At 40.5% G+C, this 20285-nt stretch overlaps 2 protein-coding genes across 3 annotated transcripts in view; one reads left to right on the forward strand and one right to left on the reverse strand.

Annotated features, from left to right (window-relative positions):
* Tex38 (testis expressed 38) overlaps positions 1-1243 on the reverse strand; it is a 6450-nt gene extending 5207 nt beyond the window's left edge. The window contains exon 1 of one of the 2 annotated variants that reach the window (XM_023724276.1): positions 1154-1243. The gene's annotated coding sequence lies outside the window, so the exon portion shown is untranslated. Of the gene's footprint in view, positions 1-827; positions 918-1153 lie in introns of those variants that run through there. The other variant, XM_004639230.2, reaches the window with a different exon arrangement.
* Positions 1244-1377: 134 nt separating this feature from the next.
* Atpaf1 (ATP synthase mitochondrial F1 complex assembly factor 1) lies at positions 1378-19753 on the forward strand. Its single transcript, XM_023724275.1, has 7 exons — positions 1378-1724; positions 4337-4445; positions 9481-9531; positions 10346-10408; positions 13610-13660; positions 16418-16465; positions 19501-19753. The coding sequence occupies exons 1-7, from the start codon at positions 1408-1410 to the stop codon at positions 19660-19662; spliced, it is 801 nt and encodes a 266-aa protein (XP_023580043.1). The 5' UTR covers positions 1378-1407; the 3' UTR covers positions 19663-19753.
* The last annotated feature ends 532 nt before the right edge of the window (positions 19754-20285 follow it).

Below are 20285 nucleotides of genomic sequence, written 5' to 3' on the forward strand. Positions count from 1 at the left end.
AGAGAGAGAGAGAGAGAGAGAGAGACTCCTGAGCCAGACACAGCACACTTGGACTTTGTGATCTTCCCCTACAATGCTCCTAAAACAGGGTAGATTTCACCTCTCTGGGTGTAGGTTGTACTGAACAGAGTTGGAGGCTCACTTCCTGGCTCAGGAGGGTCAGGTAAGACCCAGACAAGGACTTCAATGCAAGGCAAACTAATGGCTCCCTGTACAGAGGGTCCACTCACGCTAGCACATGGGAACTATAGAAGCGGTGATGTTATTGTCCCTGACCTCCTGAGTTCACACATCTGGTTCAAGAAGTGAAGAAGATGGTGATATTTGGGTTAAGAGGAAGAGACCATTCCAAGGATTTTATTAGAAAGATTTGTACTAATAGTGTTTAGACATGATATCATGTCTGCATCTTGTACTATGAATAACTACTATGAAGACAACAATATGCAATGTATTAATTATTGTAACTATCCTACTAACCTGTTTTGAAACTGTCTCATTGCTATTTCTTTCTCAATAAAATTTTAAAAAATAAATTAAAAAGGCCGGCCAAATAGCTCAGCTGATTAAAGTGCCTGCAAGCAAGGTTCAGCGGCCAGGGGTTTGATCCCCAGGCCTGCCATGCCCGTCCACCCCTGGGGCACGCTGAGACTGGGTGTGGTGGCACACACTTGTATTCCCAGCACTTGGGAGGCTGTAAACAGGCGGATCACTATGAGTCTGATCTAGTAGTGAGACCCTGAACACCTTGTAGACCCTTCTCTAAAATACAATAAATAAATAAATAAATAAATAAATAAAGACGTCAAGGACCATTCCTGGTGTACCTTTGGCGGAGAAGTTCAGCTTAGGTCGATCTCCAGTTAACTATCAGGAAATCAAGGAAAACAAGGCACTGGAAGCAGCTAGCATCTTGAAATGAGCTCAGTTTGGTTAGAACTTGGACAAGTCATTCTGACTCTCAGCCTCTTTCCTCATCTGTAAAATGAGATGATACCCGCTTCATAAGATATTGAAGCTGATAAAGTGTTGAGATGCTGAGGTGGTGATGAGAATTGGTGAAACAGTCTTTAACGCGGAAGGATGAACTGATTCCGCTGGTGCCAAACAAATTTAGGAGGCAGCTGGCTCCGTGAGGACCCGAAAGACCGACCTGGCTTTCCAGAGGACACTTGGCGCGCAGAGGCTGCTGGTCCCAAGGGGGGCGACGTGATCCCTGCAGGCTCCCGGGAGGAAGCGGCACATATCACACGCCCGATCGTGGCAGCTCCCGCAGGGGCGGGAACGGAGAGTCCCTAACGCCCGGGTCCCCCAGCCCCCTGCTCCACCTAGCCCCTCTCCTGCCCCGGAACTTTGGGCGTGCGGAACCTCGGTGGCGAATCGCAGGCGCCGCGGATCCGGAGGGCGATGGAGCAGGAACGAGGGCCCGGGGCTGTGGCTGACTCGCCGGAGGAAGAGGTGGGGGCGGCGGGGGCGACAATGGCGGCTGCGGGTGGCGCGGGCCCGGCCATCCTGCAGGTGGCCGGCCTCTACCGAGGCCTCTGCACGGTGCGCAGTCGGACCCTGGGCCTGGGGTTTGTTTCACCCGCTCAGCTGCGCGTGTTCCCCGTGTGCCGCGGCTCGGGCCAGCCCTCGGGGGGCGCGGACGGCAGCGGGGTCGGGGCCGAGCTGGAGGCCAACCCCTTCTACCAGCGCTACCGGGACAAGATCCAGCAACTGCGCAGGTGCGGCCCGGCCGGCTGGCGGGGAGCGGGGAGAGGGAAGGACTGCGGCTCGCGTCTTGGGACAGCCCTGCGTGGAGGACACTAGTACTGTCCCCATGTGCTGATGGTGTTCCAGACTCAGGATCGGCCACTTGCCCAAGATCCACAGCTGGTTAGTCCCTGCAGAGCCCCGGCTCTCTCCACAGTTGCCTTTGTGTCTTAGTTCTCAAAATGTTAAAGTGGACTTTTTGACAGCCTTGTGAGGCAAGCAGCTCAGAGAAGACCTGTCCCCATTATAGAACTGGAAAATGTTTTCCAGAGAAGGGTCCTGACTTACCCAAAGTCGCGTACTGAGTAAGCCTCAGTGTGGCCTAGAGCTCAAGTTCCCGGGCTTATTTAGACGACTGGCTGCAAGAAATGAGCTTGAGCTTGAGAGAACTGCCGCAGCCTGTCACCGGGGGCATTAGTCAAACGCTCTCACTAAAATAGGAAAACTGAGGATGAGAGAAAGAGACTTGCCAAAAATAACACCCGCACAAAGCTTGGGGTTTGTCTGACTCAATTCAGAGTTTCTAACACTACCTCTCAGCTTCCAGAGGGAAAGGAAAACAATTAGAACAGGTTTGAAGAGGATGTAATGATGGGAATTGGGGTCTGAAGAGTTGGGCTGGGAAGAGCTGAAGGAGATCAGAGGTGAAAAGGGAGCTTAAGAGAGAATTTGGCAGGGTAGGAAGGCAGTCCTCTTGTGAACAGAAAGCAAGGGCCAGGGAGATAGCTCATCAGCATAAGCACAAGGTCCTGAGTTCTATCTCTGGTACCAAAAAAAAAAAGAAAAGAAAGAAAGAAACAAAAAATGTAGTACAGTAAATGCTCTGCATTGTGTTTTACCTCTAATTTTCCTGCCTTAATTTACCTAGACTATCACTGTCATCTACAAGTTTCCCTCACTTCCAGTGGTGGAACCTCTACCACAGTCCATCTCAGTGCAGCTGTGGTGATTCTTCTCACTTTTGAAGCAATGATAAGATGCATGAATGAGTACTTCATCTCACTTTTTAACCTGATTTAGATATTCTCAAGTCGTCATTTTTTAAGTCTTTGCTTGTCCTACTACTCCAGCTCTTTCTTTTTGATCTGTTTTACACACAGTCATCTCCAGCTTCAGTTCATTGTTTTGTTTTTGTTTTTTCAGTACCAGGGATTGAACTCAGGACCTTGAGCTTGCCAGGCAAGCACTTAAGCTGCTGAGCTATATCCCCAGACCCTTGTTTGTTCTTACTTGTAAACAAGCAGTGATTTTGCACTCCCCTGCTAGATTATTTACACATACTGTTCTCTCTTGAGTGAGCCTTCCAGATCACCACTGACTTCTGTAACACCCAAATTCCTTAATGTTCCACACAGAGCCTCACACCCTAGTTGCTTCCAGCCTTATCTCTTACCAAAATTTCCTTTGAGTACCATGTGCAAACACAAAATAATTAGAGGGGATGGATAGGATGTTCTGGACAAGGGGAACAGAAACATAGTCAAAAGTTTAGCAACATGAAACCACAGACATTTGGGGATGTTTGAACAAATTTTCATCATAATACCTATAGTATTCTTGTGTAATAATAAATTCCTGAGGTAGGGACTTTGCCTTATTCATTTCTATATCCCAAAAGCTCTGCTGGCCACAATATCTCCTACCTGTATGAAGTTACTGTGGTGGGCTCAGATATGTCTGTACCCACTAGCAGGACAAACCTAGTCCTTCTAGAGGGAAAGAAGGTTAGCCCATTAACATGACAGTGAAAAGAGTGGCATTTGATGTTACTGCCAGAAAGGAATTTTGTGGAAGGGGGGCTCCCGCCTTAACTGAGAGGGTCCACCAGATGGGTAGCTGTGGTGTCCCTGGATCTTTCCAACCTCCTTGATGATACCATGGCTCTCAAAGCCAAGAAACTAAAGTCTGGATGGGGGCCAGGGAGATGGCTCAGTGGAATAAGCGCTTCCCTGGCAAGCACAAGGGCCTGAGTTCAATCCCCAGTTCTTTCAAAAATATAAAATAAAATAAACTCTGGATGATGTCATCACCAAAGCATGCAAAGCGAAATACCCCATTCTTAGGTACATACCGAGAAGAATTCTTTTGGTTTTTGACACAGGGTCTTACTCTATATCAAGCTGGCCACAAACTTGCAACAATCTTCTTAGCTCAGCCTCCCAAGTGCTGAGATTACAGACATGTGCCACCACGCCCAATTTGGTCATCGGCTCAGCACACCCAGGGGCATGGCCAGCATGGCATGTGGGACCAGGGATCAAACCCTGGTCCCTGAGCTTGCCAGAGCAGGCACTTAGTCCACTGAGCTATCTTGCTGGCCCTACTTCAGTACATCTTACAGAAAAAAAATTTTATGCTGGCCTCTTGGGATTATCAGTAGTTGAGTAACTGGGTTCACACACACACACACACACACACATACACACACACACACTTTCAGTTCTTATTAACTGAAGGCAAATCCTTCAGCTTCGAGTGCCTGTTTTGTTTTTTTGTTTTTGTTTTTAGTGGTAGAATGATGCTTTATTATTTCAAAATCCAAAAAGGCCCAGGTGTTCTTACCTTTTGATTTATCTTTGTTTAGGTCCGACCCAGCTGCTTTTGAGTCACGCCTGGAAAAGCGCACCGAGTTTCAAAAGCAACCAGTGGGGTACTCTAGGCAAGGTGATTTTGTCAAATGTGTGGAGCAGAAGGTAAGACCTTCCCCTTTTTGTGTGTGTTATTGGCTTACCAGCACTCCTGCCCACTTCTTCTAGCTCTATCCTTTATGTGGGCTCATCGATGGGTCAGCTTGAGTGATCTGAGCATAGCTTCTTTCTGTTGTATTCAGTCTCCAGCCATAAATGTGTGTCTTGTTTTTTCTAGGCAAAGTACTCTGTTCATGGTGGAGACAGAGAGGGAAGAAAAGTACAGTTAGTCCTGCTAGGTGTGCAATCTAGAAGTCAAGACAAGGCATATATGCTATCGGGCTACAGGAGTCAGTATAAGTTTCTCAGGGGAGAGTGAACCTGACTTATACTGGCAAGAGTCTTGGGGATTTAAAGCAAAGAAGAAAGAGTAGGGTAGAGCTTTAATGTAGGTCAGAGATCATCAAACTTTTTATAAAAGAACCATGTAGTAAATATCTTGGGCTTTGTAAGCCATGTGACCTCTGTTATAACTATCCAGCTCTGCTGCTACAGTACAAAAGCAGGCATAGACAATAAATGAATAGGTGTGCCTGTATTATAATAATCTTCATTTACAAAAACAGTTGGCAGCCTAGACCTAGTTTGCTGACAACCAACCTCTGCCTTCCCCCGTTCCACTCCCACTCTGTGATAAGGAATTAGCTTCAGCAGAGGAAAAGCTTTAAAAGTAAATGGAGGAGGCTGGGGATTTGGCTCAGCAGTAGAATCCTTGCCTAGCAAGCTGGAAGCCCTGGGTTTGGTCCTAGGCACCAAAAACAAAAATTAAACCTCCTCTAAGAGTAAAGGGAGTTCTTGGAAAGACTTTGCCCAATTCCTGTGTCTCCAGAGCCCACCAAGAGCTCCACTGTTCAGAATAACCATAGTAAACTCATTTGGGTAGAAGTGCAAATGAGTAGAGGCAGGATAACTGACCTGCTAAGAGGATGGACTGTGCAGACAGATGCTAGCAACGGACTCTTAGGTCTTTTATTTACTAGCTCTTCCATTTACTAGTGAATTGTATAACTTCTCCAGGTCTCAGTGTGTTTCTCTTTGAAATAGGAATAATAACAGTACCTATCTCATAGAGCTGTGTAGGAGAGTAAATGAAATCATGCAACACTTTTTAGCATAGTCCTAGCACATAATAAATACTTAATACATATTAGCTGTTGTTATCCTTAGGCAGGAATCAAAGCTGGCAAAAGGCATATGAAAAGATTAACACAGTATTATTCACATTATTTGATCATGGCCTATACTAAGAAATACATTGTATGTTGCAATGTAGTACAAATGGTATAATTATAACAAATTTTTTATGAAACAATCGTTACTTTTGGGTGTTTTTTTGTTTTGTTTTTCTGTTTTTTGTTTTGGTACCAAGAATCAAACTCAGGTCCTTGTGCTTGCCAGGCAGGTGCTATGCCACTGAGTTACATTCTCAGCCCAATGATAGTTGCTTTTATGGCATGCAATACTTTCCTTTTCATCTGTTGAAAATCCAATGGCGGTCCAATGATCTTGTATTCAAAGATTTGAAAAATGCTAATTTGGAAGAGTGCACAAAACAAATTGGAGTGGAAAAGACTGGAACAAAGGAAAATATGCAGTAGTCTAAGTCTAGGTATTAGAGAACCTGGAATAAGGAAGTTACAGAGGAAAATTGGGATTGTACATTGTATTTGAAAGTCAAATTAGAGATGTTTGTTTTACTTGGAAAATAACTTTTTTCGCTTTAGATGTCCTGAATTTTGAGAGCCCATACTCCGCCTTAATAACTAGTTGAGTCAGAACAAAATTAATAGTCAGTGGACTAATATGATAAAGTTAGGGAACAAATTCAACTTCGTATGGTAAAACAACTTCCGTACTACAAATATTTCAACAGTTGTGATTTTCTTTTTTTTTTTTTAATTATGTATTTGGTTGTTGCAGGGTCTCATTACACAGCTTGGACTCGTAGTGATACTCTTGCTTTCAGCCTCCCTAGTGCTGGAGTTACAGGCATGTGCCACTGTGCCCAGACTCTGACCAGCTCAGCTCACCCTAGATGTGGAGCTGGCGCAGCATGTTGTGCCAGGGATTGAACTGTGGCAGTCCCTGTGCTTGTCTAAGCTTGCCTAAGTAGGTGCTTTAGTCTGCTGAACTATCTCACTAACCTAACAGTTGTGATTTTCTATAATGAACATTTACAGGAGCAAAATTACAGTTGGTGGGTCTTAGAAATATTACTGTGTTATAAACTTTCAATTTTGGGCCAGGGAGATAGCTCAGTAGAATAAGCGCTTGCCTAGCAAATGCAAGGGCCTCAGTTCAATCCCTGGTTCCACAAAAAAAAAAAAGAAAGAAAGTTTCAATTTTATATAGGAAAGTCTCTACTTCTTTTTTAAGTAAACTTAAAAAGTTGATTTATAATGTTAAGATATAAAATAAGTAAATTATGGCAGTGCTTAAGTAAATACTCACTGTCTTCCTTATCTACTAGGCAGAGGGTGGGTAATGGCTGACACACACTCTTGACTCTCAAAGCCTTCTCTTTACTTTGGGTCATCTGTTCCCTGCCACATGGGACTCAATATCCTCTTTTTATAATAAGTTGTATTAATTCTCCCTCTCCTAACTGCAATAAAAGAATATAGTTAGGTGGATTATATAACCTACGTAAACACATAATTTTGGTGAGAAAATCAGTATAGTGCTTTAGCCATAATTCAAGTATTTTTAAATAAAATATACATTTAAATTCTTGGTTGTTTCCTTATTTGTAAAATAACCGTGAGTACATAATCAACAAATGCTGACCAGTATAGAAATGTTGTGTTGATAGTTATAAAAACCCCAAAGCATGAGAAGTGTGTTATCAGTGTCCTGAGATGCTATGCTGTACAGTCTTCTCTCAGGCTATATAGTGATTATATTTCTGGGAAAGCCAATGTCTATTAAAGCTGTGCATTTTATAAATTATGTAATAGGCCAGGTAATTACAAAATGGTTTCGCCTACAAGAATGCCTGTTGTTATATATAAATTCACCTGTAAAAATGCTGCACATTTGGCCCTCCTCCCCTCCACAGATATCACCATTCAGTCAGTTATTATAACAATAAAAAAAGGGCCAGCCAAATAGCTTAATGGATTAAAGCACCTACAAGCAGGCACAGGGGCTGAGGGTTCGATTCCTGGGCCTGCCATGCAGACCGACTCCTGGGACGCACTGAGATGGCAATTGAGTCTGGGCATGGTGGTGTGCCCCTGTAATCCCAGCACTTGGGAGGCTGTAAACAGGCAGATCACTAAGAATCCAATCTAGTAGTGAGACCCTGAACACCCTGTAGATCCTTCCCTAAAATACAAAAAAAAAAAAAAAAAAAAATTGTCCTCACAGATTTCCAGAGTATAGGAGAAAAAATAAAGCAGTCATTTCAATCTTTCATTTAGTGCTTTGAAAACTTTTGCATATAAGTTAAACTATTTTAATTATTTTATTTCATCAGTTTTAAGGTCCAGGGTTGTGTTTTCTTCCCACACTTTAGCATCTTCAAAATAGTTTCAGAGGACTGGGGTTATAGGTCAGTGGACCACACCTCCTGGCAAATGAGAAGTCCTGAGTTCCTAATACAAAAAACAAAGGGAAGGAACTCTGGAGCAAAATTGTCTCAAGATTGATGTGATATCAAAGTATTATATTACTGTTAACTAGCACATTATTGTCTGATACATAAAATAATGACAAATTTTTAAGATTAGTGATATCTTAGATTGGATAAGTTATAATAGGCCTATACTTTGGGATATTTTTATTTTTTTATAAGTGAAAATAGATGGGGCCAGGGAGATGGCTCAGTAGAATAAGCACTTCCTTGGCAAGCACAAGGGCTTGAGTTCAATCCCCGGTTCTGCCAAAAAAAAAAAAAAAAGAAAAAAGAAAACAGAAACAAAGAATGTATTTAAAGATCAATGCAGGGAAAAAATACAAGAGGGGGCTTGGTGATTGAAAGGTGAAATTTGAAAACTTTCAAATGAAAGTTTTGTTTTGTTTTCATGGTATACCTAAGGGTGAATGATATAAAGATGAAGTCATTTCTCTCCTTTTTAGATGGCTTGAATATAAAGAAATAGCTATCCTAGAATGCTATAATAATAAATAATGAAGACAGTATATAGGAGTATAGTCAGATACACCAAATACTATCCAACAAGTTTTTTTGCAACAAGCTTTTATCTAATTTGAGTACAATCTCTATGAGCATCATGAAAAATTTGGACTCATTAAATCATGTAACCATTCCACATGTAGACTATTCTTTCGCCTCTGAAAACATCCTTGTTTTTCTCCCTCCCTCGTACCTGGGATCATAGACCTGAACCACCGCAACAGGCTTAAAAGCCTAATACTGAATTTAGAGAATGAATGGAAGACTCAGAATCATCAGCTATCTATCAGCCATTCCTCCTACCAGAAACTATCAAAGTAAGATTTCCAGGCTGTGACTTCTGTCAGAGATAGGAAGCAAGAGAGAAAATAGTCACTTTCCCTTGTTCTTGACCTTTTTTGAGGTAGTGTTTCATTTGATAGAGGGACTATCAAGACTTAAGTCCCCTCCGGACTCTGCCATCAGAGGTATTGTCAGTGATACAATGCAGACATAGAAAAGACATCTTTGTGTTTCTTACCCCTCTTTGTGTCTGTGTTGAATAGGTCAGTGGGGCGGAGCACAGGCAACCTAAGCTGATCTAATGCTGGGAAGGAATATCTCATAGTCACGGTGGCAGGTATAGGTTGAACTTCCAGAGCTACCAGTACTAACCAAAAAAAAAGAAAATTTCTTCTATTTCCACATTTGAGAATCTTAGAGGAAAGTTGTTGCAGAAACGGTAACTTTTCAAAAGCGGGTGCTGTTGTTTTAAAGAATGGAAAGCAGAAATTGAAGAGTGGAGATAGGCCCAAAAGTGAGTCACCAGGTGTAAAGTTACTTAATAAGATTGGATACTGCAGCTAGCTCGGTTTTATTTTTCTTATAAAATATAGATTAATACCCTCTCATTATGTATTTCAGACAGATGCCTTGAAGAAACAGCCTGTGAGCAAAGGATTCACTAAAGACAAGGTAAGTCTCTAAATACTGAGATCCAAGTCTGAAGTCATGCGAGACATCTGTAACAAGGGCTGCAAACCTGAGCATATTTCCTGTGATTCAGTGGTTTTCTTGTTTATTTGCTTTTGTTTTTTTGTGGTACCGGGGATCAAACTCAAGACCTTGTGCTTGCCAGGCAGGTGCTTACATTGCCACCGAGCTATCTCCCCGACCGATTCAGTGGTTTTGTATAAGGTCATTTTCCAACTGTAGAGATGAGATATGAATTTTTGTGTTCTTAACATGACTGTAGCTGAGGTATGAGTCATGGTAATGCTGAAAGAAATTTGAAGGAAGTGTAGTGAAATTTCTCCTTTCTCTAGGGAGTCGTTAAGAAATTAAATAAAAATATAGTGTGTCAATTTATTTACTTAAATAAGGAGCTTCCCCAGATAGAATAGCAGTTAAATTAAAAATAACAACCAAGCTTTCCTCCTTTTACCAGCAGCAATGAGTTGCAGCATTTACTGGTGAGATTGAAACAGCTGGGAAGTACATGGTTACCTGACAGACATTCCCTAGGAGTAAAGCTGTGAAAGCTGGTATGGGCTTGGCGGTTCTCTCAGCATGCACTTTTCTTATGCTTGTAGTGTACTTAATTGAAGATCTGCTTCACTATCTCACAATGCTGAGACAGAGTTAAGATACAAGATTTTTGTTGTTGTGGTGATTTTTTTTGTTTGTTTATTTGTGTTTTGCTGTACCAAAGATCAAACTCAGGACCGTGTACTAGTGTTGCTATTTCCTAATTACAGATGTTAATTGCTTTTTATTTTCTCTTTTTAAGACTCTCAGTTCTATCTTTAACATTGAGATGGTGAAAGACAAAACTGCAGAAGAAATAAAACAGGTAATGAAAGACATCATGTTGGTATACTCCATGAAAATGTGTTCCATGAACCAAATCTGAGTAGAAAGGACCATTCCTTTTTTGACACTTTTTCTAGCAGAAATGAAAAATAGTAATAATGGACAAAACTAATGAATTCCATGAACAACAGGGGCATAAGAAAACTTATCTTTCCTGGTCTTGCTCTTATAGCTAATCAACTTGTATTTCTCTTTCTTTTTCATTCCACTTGCCACTTGTTACTTAAAATCATTAGTACTCTATACCTGAGTGCAGTACTACCTTTCTAGGTAGGTTTCCCTACTCCCATTTCTCTCACTTTGCCTATCATATCCTCACCAACCAAGTCCTCTTAAAGTTACTCTTTCCTAGTGCAGGGACAAAGCATTAGACAAGCATGTCATTTAGGAGACCTGACGAGGAGGTGACATTTAGACCTGTAATTTTAGATACAAATTTGTGTTCTTTGGGATAATTTTTAAGTAATACAGAGCAACTGAATTAGGAAATATCTCCTAGTCTTACAAATTTCAGTGTTGATTCATAAACTATCTACTAATATCATAAATTAAATCAAAATACTATAATTGGAATATGCTATTCTTCAAATGAGAAGATAGTGTTATAATATTCTTTTTTTAAAGGACAAAGCAACATTAGGATCCTTTAATAAGGGCCGGGGAGATGGCTCAGTGGGATAAGCGCTTCACTGGCAAGCACAAAGGCCTGAGTTCAATCCCCGGTTCCGCAAAAAAAAAAAAACAAGTAAAGTTAATTTCGGGCTGGTGAGATGGCTCAGTGGTCTAAAGCACCTACTTAGAACAAGCTTAGCAAAGCACAGGGACCACTGTTCAATCCCCTAGCACCACATGCCAGCCAGCCCTGCCCCCTGGTGGGCTGAGCTGGCCACACACAAATAAATAAATAAATAAATAATCCTTTAATAAAATGGTTTCCCTAGGCTCTAGGAGGTAGAGACTTTTGTGCTCTGTGTTGATGAGACAGATCACACATTGACTGTATTGACAGTTGGGGCGTTACGTTTTGGTGAGAATGTTGATAGTACTGAGCAGCCCTAAAAGAGAATGGCTAGCTCACTCAGATGTCGTCTTGGTTGTGGTGCCTTTCCTGACTTCTAGGCCTTGCTGGTGATGTCACTCTCTGCTTAGAGTATGTCTCTTTCTCTTCTTGTTCTACCTGTTCATTTTCCTGCCTCTATCTACCCCACTCCTAATTATTCTCCAGAATATCTAAGTGCCCCTTCCTCTGGCAAACTTCCTAGCCTGATTTAAGTGCCTCTTTCAGTAGCTCTGTGTTAATAGCCTTGGAGGAGACAAATATATTTCTTATTAAATCACAATGGTCTGTCATCCACTCAGCAGTTCTGAGTACTTTTTGGTTTGCAGGACATTGGTGACAATATAAGCAGATATTCTACCTATAAGAATTGTTTGAGCTACTGAGGGAGAGGAATCCACAAGTAAATAGCCTTATTATGAGGGAGCATATCATAGTCATCTTTAGAGAGAAACAAAAGCAGCCAGGTATGGTGATGCATGCGTATAATCCCAGCACTTGGGAGGTTAAGGCTGAATGATTGTCCTGAGTTTGATGCCAGCCTGGTTTACATGGTGAAACCCTGTCTCAAAAAACTTTAAAAAAAAAAAAAGAAAGAAAGAAAGAAGTGTAGGGCTCAGTAGAATAAGTGCTTCTCTGACAAGTACAAGGGCCTGAGTTCAATCCCCAGTTCCAAAAAAAAGAAGCGTAAGAGCAATTCAAAGGAAGGTTTCTGACTGAAATGGTCAAGGGAGACTTCATGGAAGAGGTATATAGGCTCAGCTTTGAGTAACTGGAAATCTTTGTAGAGTCAGAGAGGAGCAAAGACTTTCCAGTCAGAGCTAATAATGTGAAAAGAAATGGAGGATAATAAGGAGGATAATAAGATAATAGTAAAACACAGAGCATATATATGATATGGTAAGGGACAAAAGCAAAGGACAATGTTTATGCCCTATATCTATGTATGAATACTATAAAAGAAAAGAACATTCCTAAGAAATACTAGAAAAAGATATATCACAATAACAACACTGAGTCTTTTAGAGTGGTAGAGCTAGGGCTGGCAAGATAGCTCAGTGAACTAATTGCCTGCTTAAGCAAGCACAGGGACCAGGGTTCAATTCCCAGTACCACATGCCACTCCAGCCCTGCCCCCAGGCACACTGAGCCAGCCACCAAGACCAGGTGTAATGGCACATGCCTGTAATCACAGTGCTGGGGTGGCTGAAAACAGGAAGATCACTAGGAGTATGAGCTGTGTAGTAAGACCCTGTACAAAATATATAAATAGAGTGGTAGAACTATGAGCATAGTTTTCCTTTTCTCTTATTGTAATTTTATTCCTTTCCATTTGGCATTTATGTCATGAAAGTTAAATGTCCTCCCTTGTTCTTGATGCCAGACAGAAGTAGAACTTCTGACTGATAGTTTCCTGAATCTAACTGTGCTGTGTATCTCTTCTTCATATGGAAAACTCTCCATATGGTATATTTATGGCTTTTATTTTCCTTCTTCCCTTGGAAGCAGGGCTTCCAAGCTGCCTATTATGGGACAACACTAGCTGGTAAAACTAACATTATTTTTAGTGTTTACTTCCAGGCTAAGAGTTATAGTGTATTAATTGAACTAGTCTTTAGTACAGTACTGTGGGGATATTATTATTATTTTATTGATATTACTTAAGGAGTTTCAGTGATAAGCCCAAGGAGGCATAACTCGTAAGTGATTGTAGCTAGGATTTGCATCCAACTCCTGACCTTTCCAAATAATTGATGCGCTGGTTCTCTGAGAAGACCCATAGCTGGCTGGGGTGGTGTAAGTCTGGAGAAGGAAGAAAAAAGATAAGAAAAAGGAGGTTGTCTGTTACATACAAGGCACATTTTGAGAAGAATGATTTCAAAGGTCATAGAATCAGTTTCTCTGACAGAGTTTGTTATTAAGAATTACAGTTTAACCATCTATGAGTGTATGATGTTAAATCTTTTTTATAATCATGCACTAGTTACAAAAGCATTACAATAGGTTTTTTCTCTTCATTATCAAATAACTTATTACTCTTAGCAGTGAACGCTGTCACCATTTCTTATCACAGGTTGAAAAGATTACCCACATGTCACAGGCCTCCTGGTTTTTTTTGTACAGATTTGGCAGCAGTATTTTGCAGCAAAAGATACAGTCTACGCAGTCATTCCCGTAAGTAGTTTGGAGGGGAAATGAAGTGTTACAGCATGAAGGTCAGTACGGTAACCTCAGCAGGCAGTTGCCTTTACTTTTCCTGTGTTTATGGCCTCTTGAGAACTTGGATTTTACAGCTCTGAGGGTTTTTATTATGCCCTAAGCACCAAAGATTGGAAGCTCCATCTGGTATATTTATGGCTTTTGTTTTCCCTCTTTCTGGTTTAGAAATGTCTTTGAGTCAAGTCTCTTGACAAGGGAGCATGTTATAACTTTGTGTTACTCAGTGATTTCCAGATGTCTTTTTTTTTTTTTTTTTTTTTTTGGTATTTTCAACCAAGCTGCTGGGATTTAAGACAGAGCCTCAACATAGCTTTCTTTCCTTTATGTCTATAAATGACATATGCCCATGGTGACTTAAGAGCTTTCTCCTAGTCTTTCTTTCTAGTACATGGCATTGTCTTGTTTTTTCCCTTGAAATTTCTCTTAGAGATTTACATTGGTCACTTAACCATTAAGGTCTGAGCCTAAGTAGGAATACTGCTTTCTGGTTTGCTGTTTTTCTGCTAATAGGAATTAAAAAAAAAAAAAAAAAATAGGGTGTTGCTATATAGTTCAGGCTAACCTGGACTCATTATGTAGCCTAACCTGGGCTTGAACCTTCAGTAATCCTCCTGCCTCAGCCTCCCAAGTGCTGGGATTACAGGGGTACACCACCACTCCTGGCTTCAGGAAAACTTTTGAAATATTGAGTTCCTAGCTAGTTCTTCACTTGTCCAAGTCAGGCCTTTTGGTTATTACATGAGTGTCAGTTTTAATATTTTGGCCTTTTATACATAAACACTTTTCATGAGTTCAGTAGTTCAAACAGTCTGGCTGTGATAAAATCAGCATGGTACTGACAAAAAAAACAGACCTGAGGATCAGTGGAATAGATTAGAAATGCAGATACAACTATAAACGCCCTCAGCCACCTTATTTTTGACACAGGGGTCAAACATTCACTGGAAGAAAGATAGCTTCTTTAATAAACAGTGCTGGAAAAGCTGGTTTTGCACATGCCAAAGACTAAAATTAGATCCATGTCTCTCACTGTGCACTAAGCTAAAGTCAAAATGGATCAGGGATCTAAATATTAAAACAGAAATGCTAAATCTACTGGATGAAAAAATAGGTAGAAATCTTGAAGACAGAGGTAGGCAGACAGTTCATGAACAAAAACCAAACTGCACAGGAAATACTTCAGAGAATCAACAACTGGGATCTCAGCTTATTAAAAAATTTTGCACATCAAAAGAAATCACCAACATAGTGAAAAGAATCTATGAATTGGGAACAAATTTTAGCTAACTTTCCCTCAGACAAAGGACTTCTATCTATATAGAACATACAAAGAGTTTAAAAAAAAAGTCAGACCCAGTCCAAAAATGGGCATCTGAGATGAATATACACTTCTCAGATGAAGAAATACAAATGGCAATTAAATATATTTGTAAAAACCATTGTTCTGCATCTTGTTCATTTATGAAATGCAAAATAAAACAACTTTGAGATCCCATCTCACCCCAGAAAGACCGGCTGCAGTCAAGAAATCAACCAATTAAAAAAAAAAGAAAAAGAAAAAGAAAAAGAAATCAACCAATAACAAATACTGAGGGGCTATGTGGAGAAAGGAACCTTCTCCATTGTTGGTGGGGATAGACTGGTGCAATGATTGTGAAAGTTAGTGTGGAGATTTCTCAAAAAACTAGAATTAGAGGGGCCGGGGAGATGGCTCAGTGGAATAAGCGCTTCTCTGGCAAGCGCAAGGGCCTAAGTTCAATCCCTGGTTCCGCCAAAAAAAAAAACAAACTAGAATTAGAAATCCTATTTGACCCAGCTATTCCACTTCTGGGTATTTTCCCAGAAAGAGTTAGAAACATCATGCCACAGCAATATATGTGCACCCATGTTCATAGCAACACAGTTTATAGTAGCTAAATCTTGGACACAAGCCAAAAGCCCATCAACTGAGGAATGGATAGAAAAGATATGGTATTTTTATACAATGGAGTACTACTCATAAAGAAGGATAAACTTGAGACTTTTATAGGCTAATGGATGCAGCTAGAGACCATACTCATAAGTGAAATTATTCAAACTTGAATGTGTAAACACCTACTGTCTCTCTAGTGTAAGAAACTGAAAAGAGTAAAATCCAAAAAGTGTAATAAATATAGTGAAAAGAAAAACTGCTCAAAAGGAAAGAACAACTGGGATGTAGCAAAAGAGAAAAGAAGGAAGGGGAAAAAAGAAAGAAAAAAAATATATATGTATAATACAAGATAGCTGAGATAATTGTACTACTAATTTCTATTCATTGAATGGGATAGTTAGTGCATATATTGTTTGATCAGTTTTACATGCCTGTATCTGGTAATCTGAGCAACTACTTTGAAGCTAACTATGCAATATAGTAACCATTATTAATTTCTTATGTTGTTTTGAAATTCTGTATCATTTTTATTGGATTTTTTTTTTCTCTTTAAAGTAAATTTAAAGGGGCCGGTGAGATAGCTCAGTGGTCTAAAGTGCCTGTTTAGGCAGCTTAGGCAAGTGCACAGGGACCACAGTTCAATCCCTGGCATCAAATGCTGTGCCAGCCCAGCCCCCAATAGAAAAGCATTGGTTAGTTGTAGTATAATTCTAGAATTTAGTCTTTATTAGCTTAATTGTGATTGTGATCTCTTGTGTTTTCCTGTTTATGAGTTAATTTTACTCTTTTCCAACTTACAGAAAGAGAAGTTTGATTTGATGTGGAACCGGGCTCAGTCCTGTCCAACAGTAAGTTCCTAGTGGCCGTGTGAAAACTGTTTATCAATGCTGCCAAACAAGAATGCTTTCCAACGAGCCTCCTCCTATTCCCTGCCTCTCACATGTTCATTTAACAAAGAAGCTTATATTTTAATGTAATTTTCTAATTTTCTAATAAATTATATGATTTTGGGGGCCAGGGAGATAGCTCAGTAGAATAAGCACTTGCATGGCAAGCGCAAGGGCCTGAGTTCAATCCCCGGTTCCACAAAAAAAAAAAAAAAAAAAAAAAAAAAAAAAAGATATGATTTTGTATTAATTTTCTAATAAATGATATTTTCACCCTATGAAATTATATGGGTTTGACCTCATAACCACTGCCTTTTTGGGTGTTTATGACAAGCCTTACTGAAGTGAACTTAACCCTACTGGAAGGTATCTGAGACTTTCCTCTTCACAGTATCCTTCAAGGTCCTGTTCTATTGGCAGTTTTCTTTGCTGTTTTGGCTATGCTGTCTTGCCACTCTGTGCCTAAAAGCAGTTATGAGGTTGTTGTTGCTTGAGTAAAGAGCTGACAGAAGACACCAAGAAAAGAGAGTGAATAGTTGAGCTGGTGGTGATCATGATTGACAGTTTTTTCAAAATAATTTTCCAAACTTAGTTCTCCCCAAATTGATCTCTAGATTAAATACAATTGAAATTAAAATCAGCACTGGCCAGATAGCTCAGCAGACTAAGATGCCTGCTTACACAGGTACAGGGACCAGGTTTCTGGGCATGGTGGTGTGCGCCTATAATCCCAGCACTTGGGAGGCTGAAAACAGGAGGATCACTATGAGTCAATCTGTGTAGTAAGACCCTGTAGATTCTAAAGAAAATCCCAATAGGATTTTGATTTGCATGAATGAAATCATTGTGTTATTGGTGTATAAATCAGTGGAGAGAATAGGAACAGACCAATTTATCAGTGGTTAGTTGTTTTCAACAAAGATGCTAGCATCATTAAATAAGGAACAGGTAATCAGTTCAATAAATTATGCTAAAACAATTGCAAAGGGCTGGTGAGATGGCTCAGTGGTCTAAAGCACCTACTTAGAACAAGCTTAGCAAAGCACAAGGGACCGCGGTTCAATCCCCCAGCACTACATGCCAGCCAGCCTGCCCCCTGGTGGGCTGAGCTGGTCACACACACATACAATAAATAAATAAATATTTAAAAATAAAAAATATGGGGCTGGAGAGATGGCTCAGTGGTCTAAAGCACCTACTTGAAACAATCTTGGCAAAGCACAGGGACCGCGGTTTGATCCCCAGCACCACATGCCAGCCAGACCCGCCCCCTGGTGGGCTGAGCTGGCCACACACACACACACAATAAATAAATGTAATAAATAAAAATAAATAAATATTTAAAAAATAAAATAAATAAATAAATAAATAAAATAAAAAATAAATAAATAAATAAAACAATTGCAAAAACATGTGCGCACAGGACCAGCCAAAAAGCTCAGCAGATTAAAGTGCCTGCAAGCAGGTGCAGGGGCTGGGGGTTCGATCCCTGGGCTTGCTATGCTGGCCCCACCCCCAGGGAACACTGAGATGGCAATTGAGACTGGGCGTTATGTGCGCACACCTATAATCCCAGCTCTTGGGAGGCTGTAAACAGGAGAATCACTATGAGTCTGATCTAGTAGTGATATCAATCAAAAAATGTTGGCCTGCCTTGAGTATTGTATCATTGAAATAAACCAATTTATCTAACACCTTAAAAAAAAGAAAGAAATGAAAGAAGTAATCTTATTGAGAATCAGTTTGACAAAGATTTCTGATGTCACAAAAAGCATAAGCCATTAAAAAATATTAATTTTAATTTAATTAAAAATGAAATATTTTAGGGCCAGTGAGATGCCTCAGTGGATTTGCCTGCTTAGGCAAGTGCAGGGACCAGGGTTCCATCCCTGGCACCACATGCCATGCTGGCCCCAATGAGCCAGCCACTGAGTCCGGGCATGGTGGCGCATACCTGTAATCCCAGCACTGGGGAGGCTGAGACAGGAGAATCACTGTGAGTCCAAGCTGCACAGTGAGACCCTGTACAAAATTTTTAAAAAAGTAAAATTTTTATTTGTACACTCATGTTCCTTGCAACATGAGTTCCAGTGGCCAAAATATAGGAGTAACCCAAGTTATATTTCTAACTCATAACTCAATAATGAAGCCAGGGAAATAGCTCAATAGAATAAGTGCTTGCCTGGCAAGTGCAAGGTCCTGAGTTCAATCCCCGGTACTGCCAAAAAACCCCAAGAAAACAGACAGTGTAATTTAAAAATAGTCGAGAATTTTAACTAAATAGTTCACCAAAGCCAAGCTCAGTGGTAAATACATATAATCCTTGCTACTTAAGAATCTGAAACAGGACTTTGAGTTTGAGGCTAGCCTGGGCAATATAATAAGACAATATCTTAGAAAAAAGAAAAAGAGAGAGAGATAGTTTTCCAAAGAAGCAAAATGACACATAAACACCTGAACTCATTAACCATAATAAGAATGCAAATACATATATATACTAAAACTATAAAATCTGGAAAGGAATGAGAGATGCCAAATCAGAATAGATGTTAAGCTCTAATGGGATTCAAACGGGATACAGAGAAATCTTCAAATTGATCTCTAATGATGTCTTTCTTATTTGGGTGCATGAGGGCTTATTATATATTAATATATATTATTATATATTAATTTCATAATTACAGGGTCTCACTACACAGATCAGACTCATAGTGATCCTCCCATTTTCAGCCTCCCAAGCACTGGGATTGCAGGTGTGTGTCACCACGCCCAGTCTCAATCTCCCTCTCAGTGCACCCCAGGGGCGGGGCCAGCATATGGTGCTGGGCATAAAACCCTGTCCCTGTGCTTGCCTAAGCAGGCACTTTAGTCTGCTGAGCTATCTGGCTGGCCCTCATAATTGTTTTTAGTTGAAAAACTGGAGTGAGAAATACAAGTGGTGGGACATAGAACAGATGACTTTTCTTTTCTCTCCCCTTATGTACTGTATCCCACAGTTTCTGTGTGCACTGCCAAGAAGGGAAGGTTATGAGTTCTTTGTTGGACAATGGACAGGTACTGAACTCCACTTCACTGCACTTATAAATATTCAGGTATGTGGCTTGTGTTCTACTAAGCACAAGGGGGGAGGAAAGAAGCCTATCATTTGGTGGGACTAGGACCAATTGCTAAGACTTGGGAACACAGAGTATCTACTGATTCCTAGCAGTACTTGCTGGGGCACTGATGAATTTTCATACTTTGCATGTTGTACTAGTTTTTCTCAGTAACAAGAAATAAGAAAAGACCCCAGACAGAGGGGTCAGAGGTTTGATCCCCCGTCTGCCATGCCGGCCCCAGCCCCGGGGCATGCTGAGACAACGATTGAGACTGGGTGTAGTGGCAGGCGCCTGTAATCCCAGCACTTGGGAAGCTGAAAACAGGAGGATCACTATGAGTCCAATCTGTGTAGTGGGACCCTGTAGACCCTGCACTAAATTTTTAAAAAAGACACCAGAACCCTTCATCTAACCACATCTGGCCCTCTTTTCTCTCTTCCTCAGACCTCTATAGCATTTACTGCTTGCACCTCACTCAAAAAACATGAATAAATTAGGATGGTATCTTTTTAACCCAAACAACAAGCCTAATGAGGAAGGCTCCATGTCTTACATGTTTTTATTAACCAAGTCAACACATTCCAAGGTGCTAAGTGAAGTTTCCATTTAATGTTATTTTATTTGACTCCTTTTTTATTTGTTTTATTCCTATATATTAGATTTAAAGTTAGAATCTAAGCATT

This window comes from Octodon degus, unplaced genomic scaffold (genome assembly GCF_000260255.1).
Source record: "Octodon degus isolate 3935 unplaced genomic scaffold, OctDeg1.0 scaffold00107, whole genome shotgun sequence".
Lineage (NCBI taxonomy): Eukaryota > Metazoa > Chordata > Mammalia > Rodentia > Octodontidae > Octodon > Octodon degus.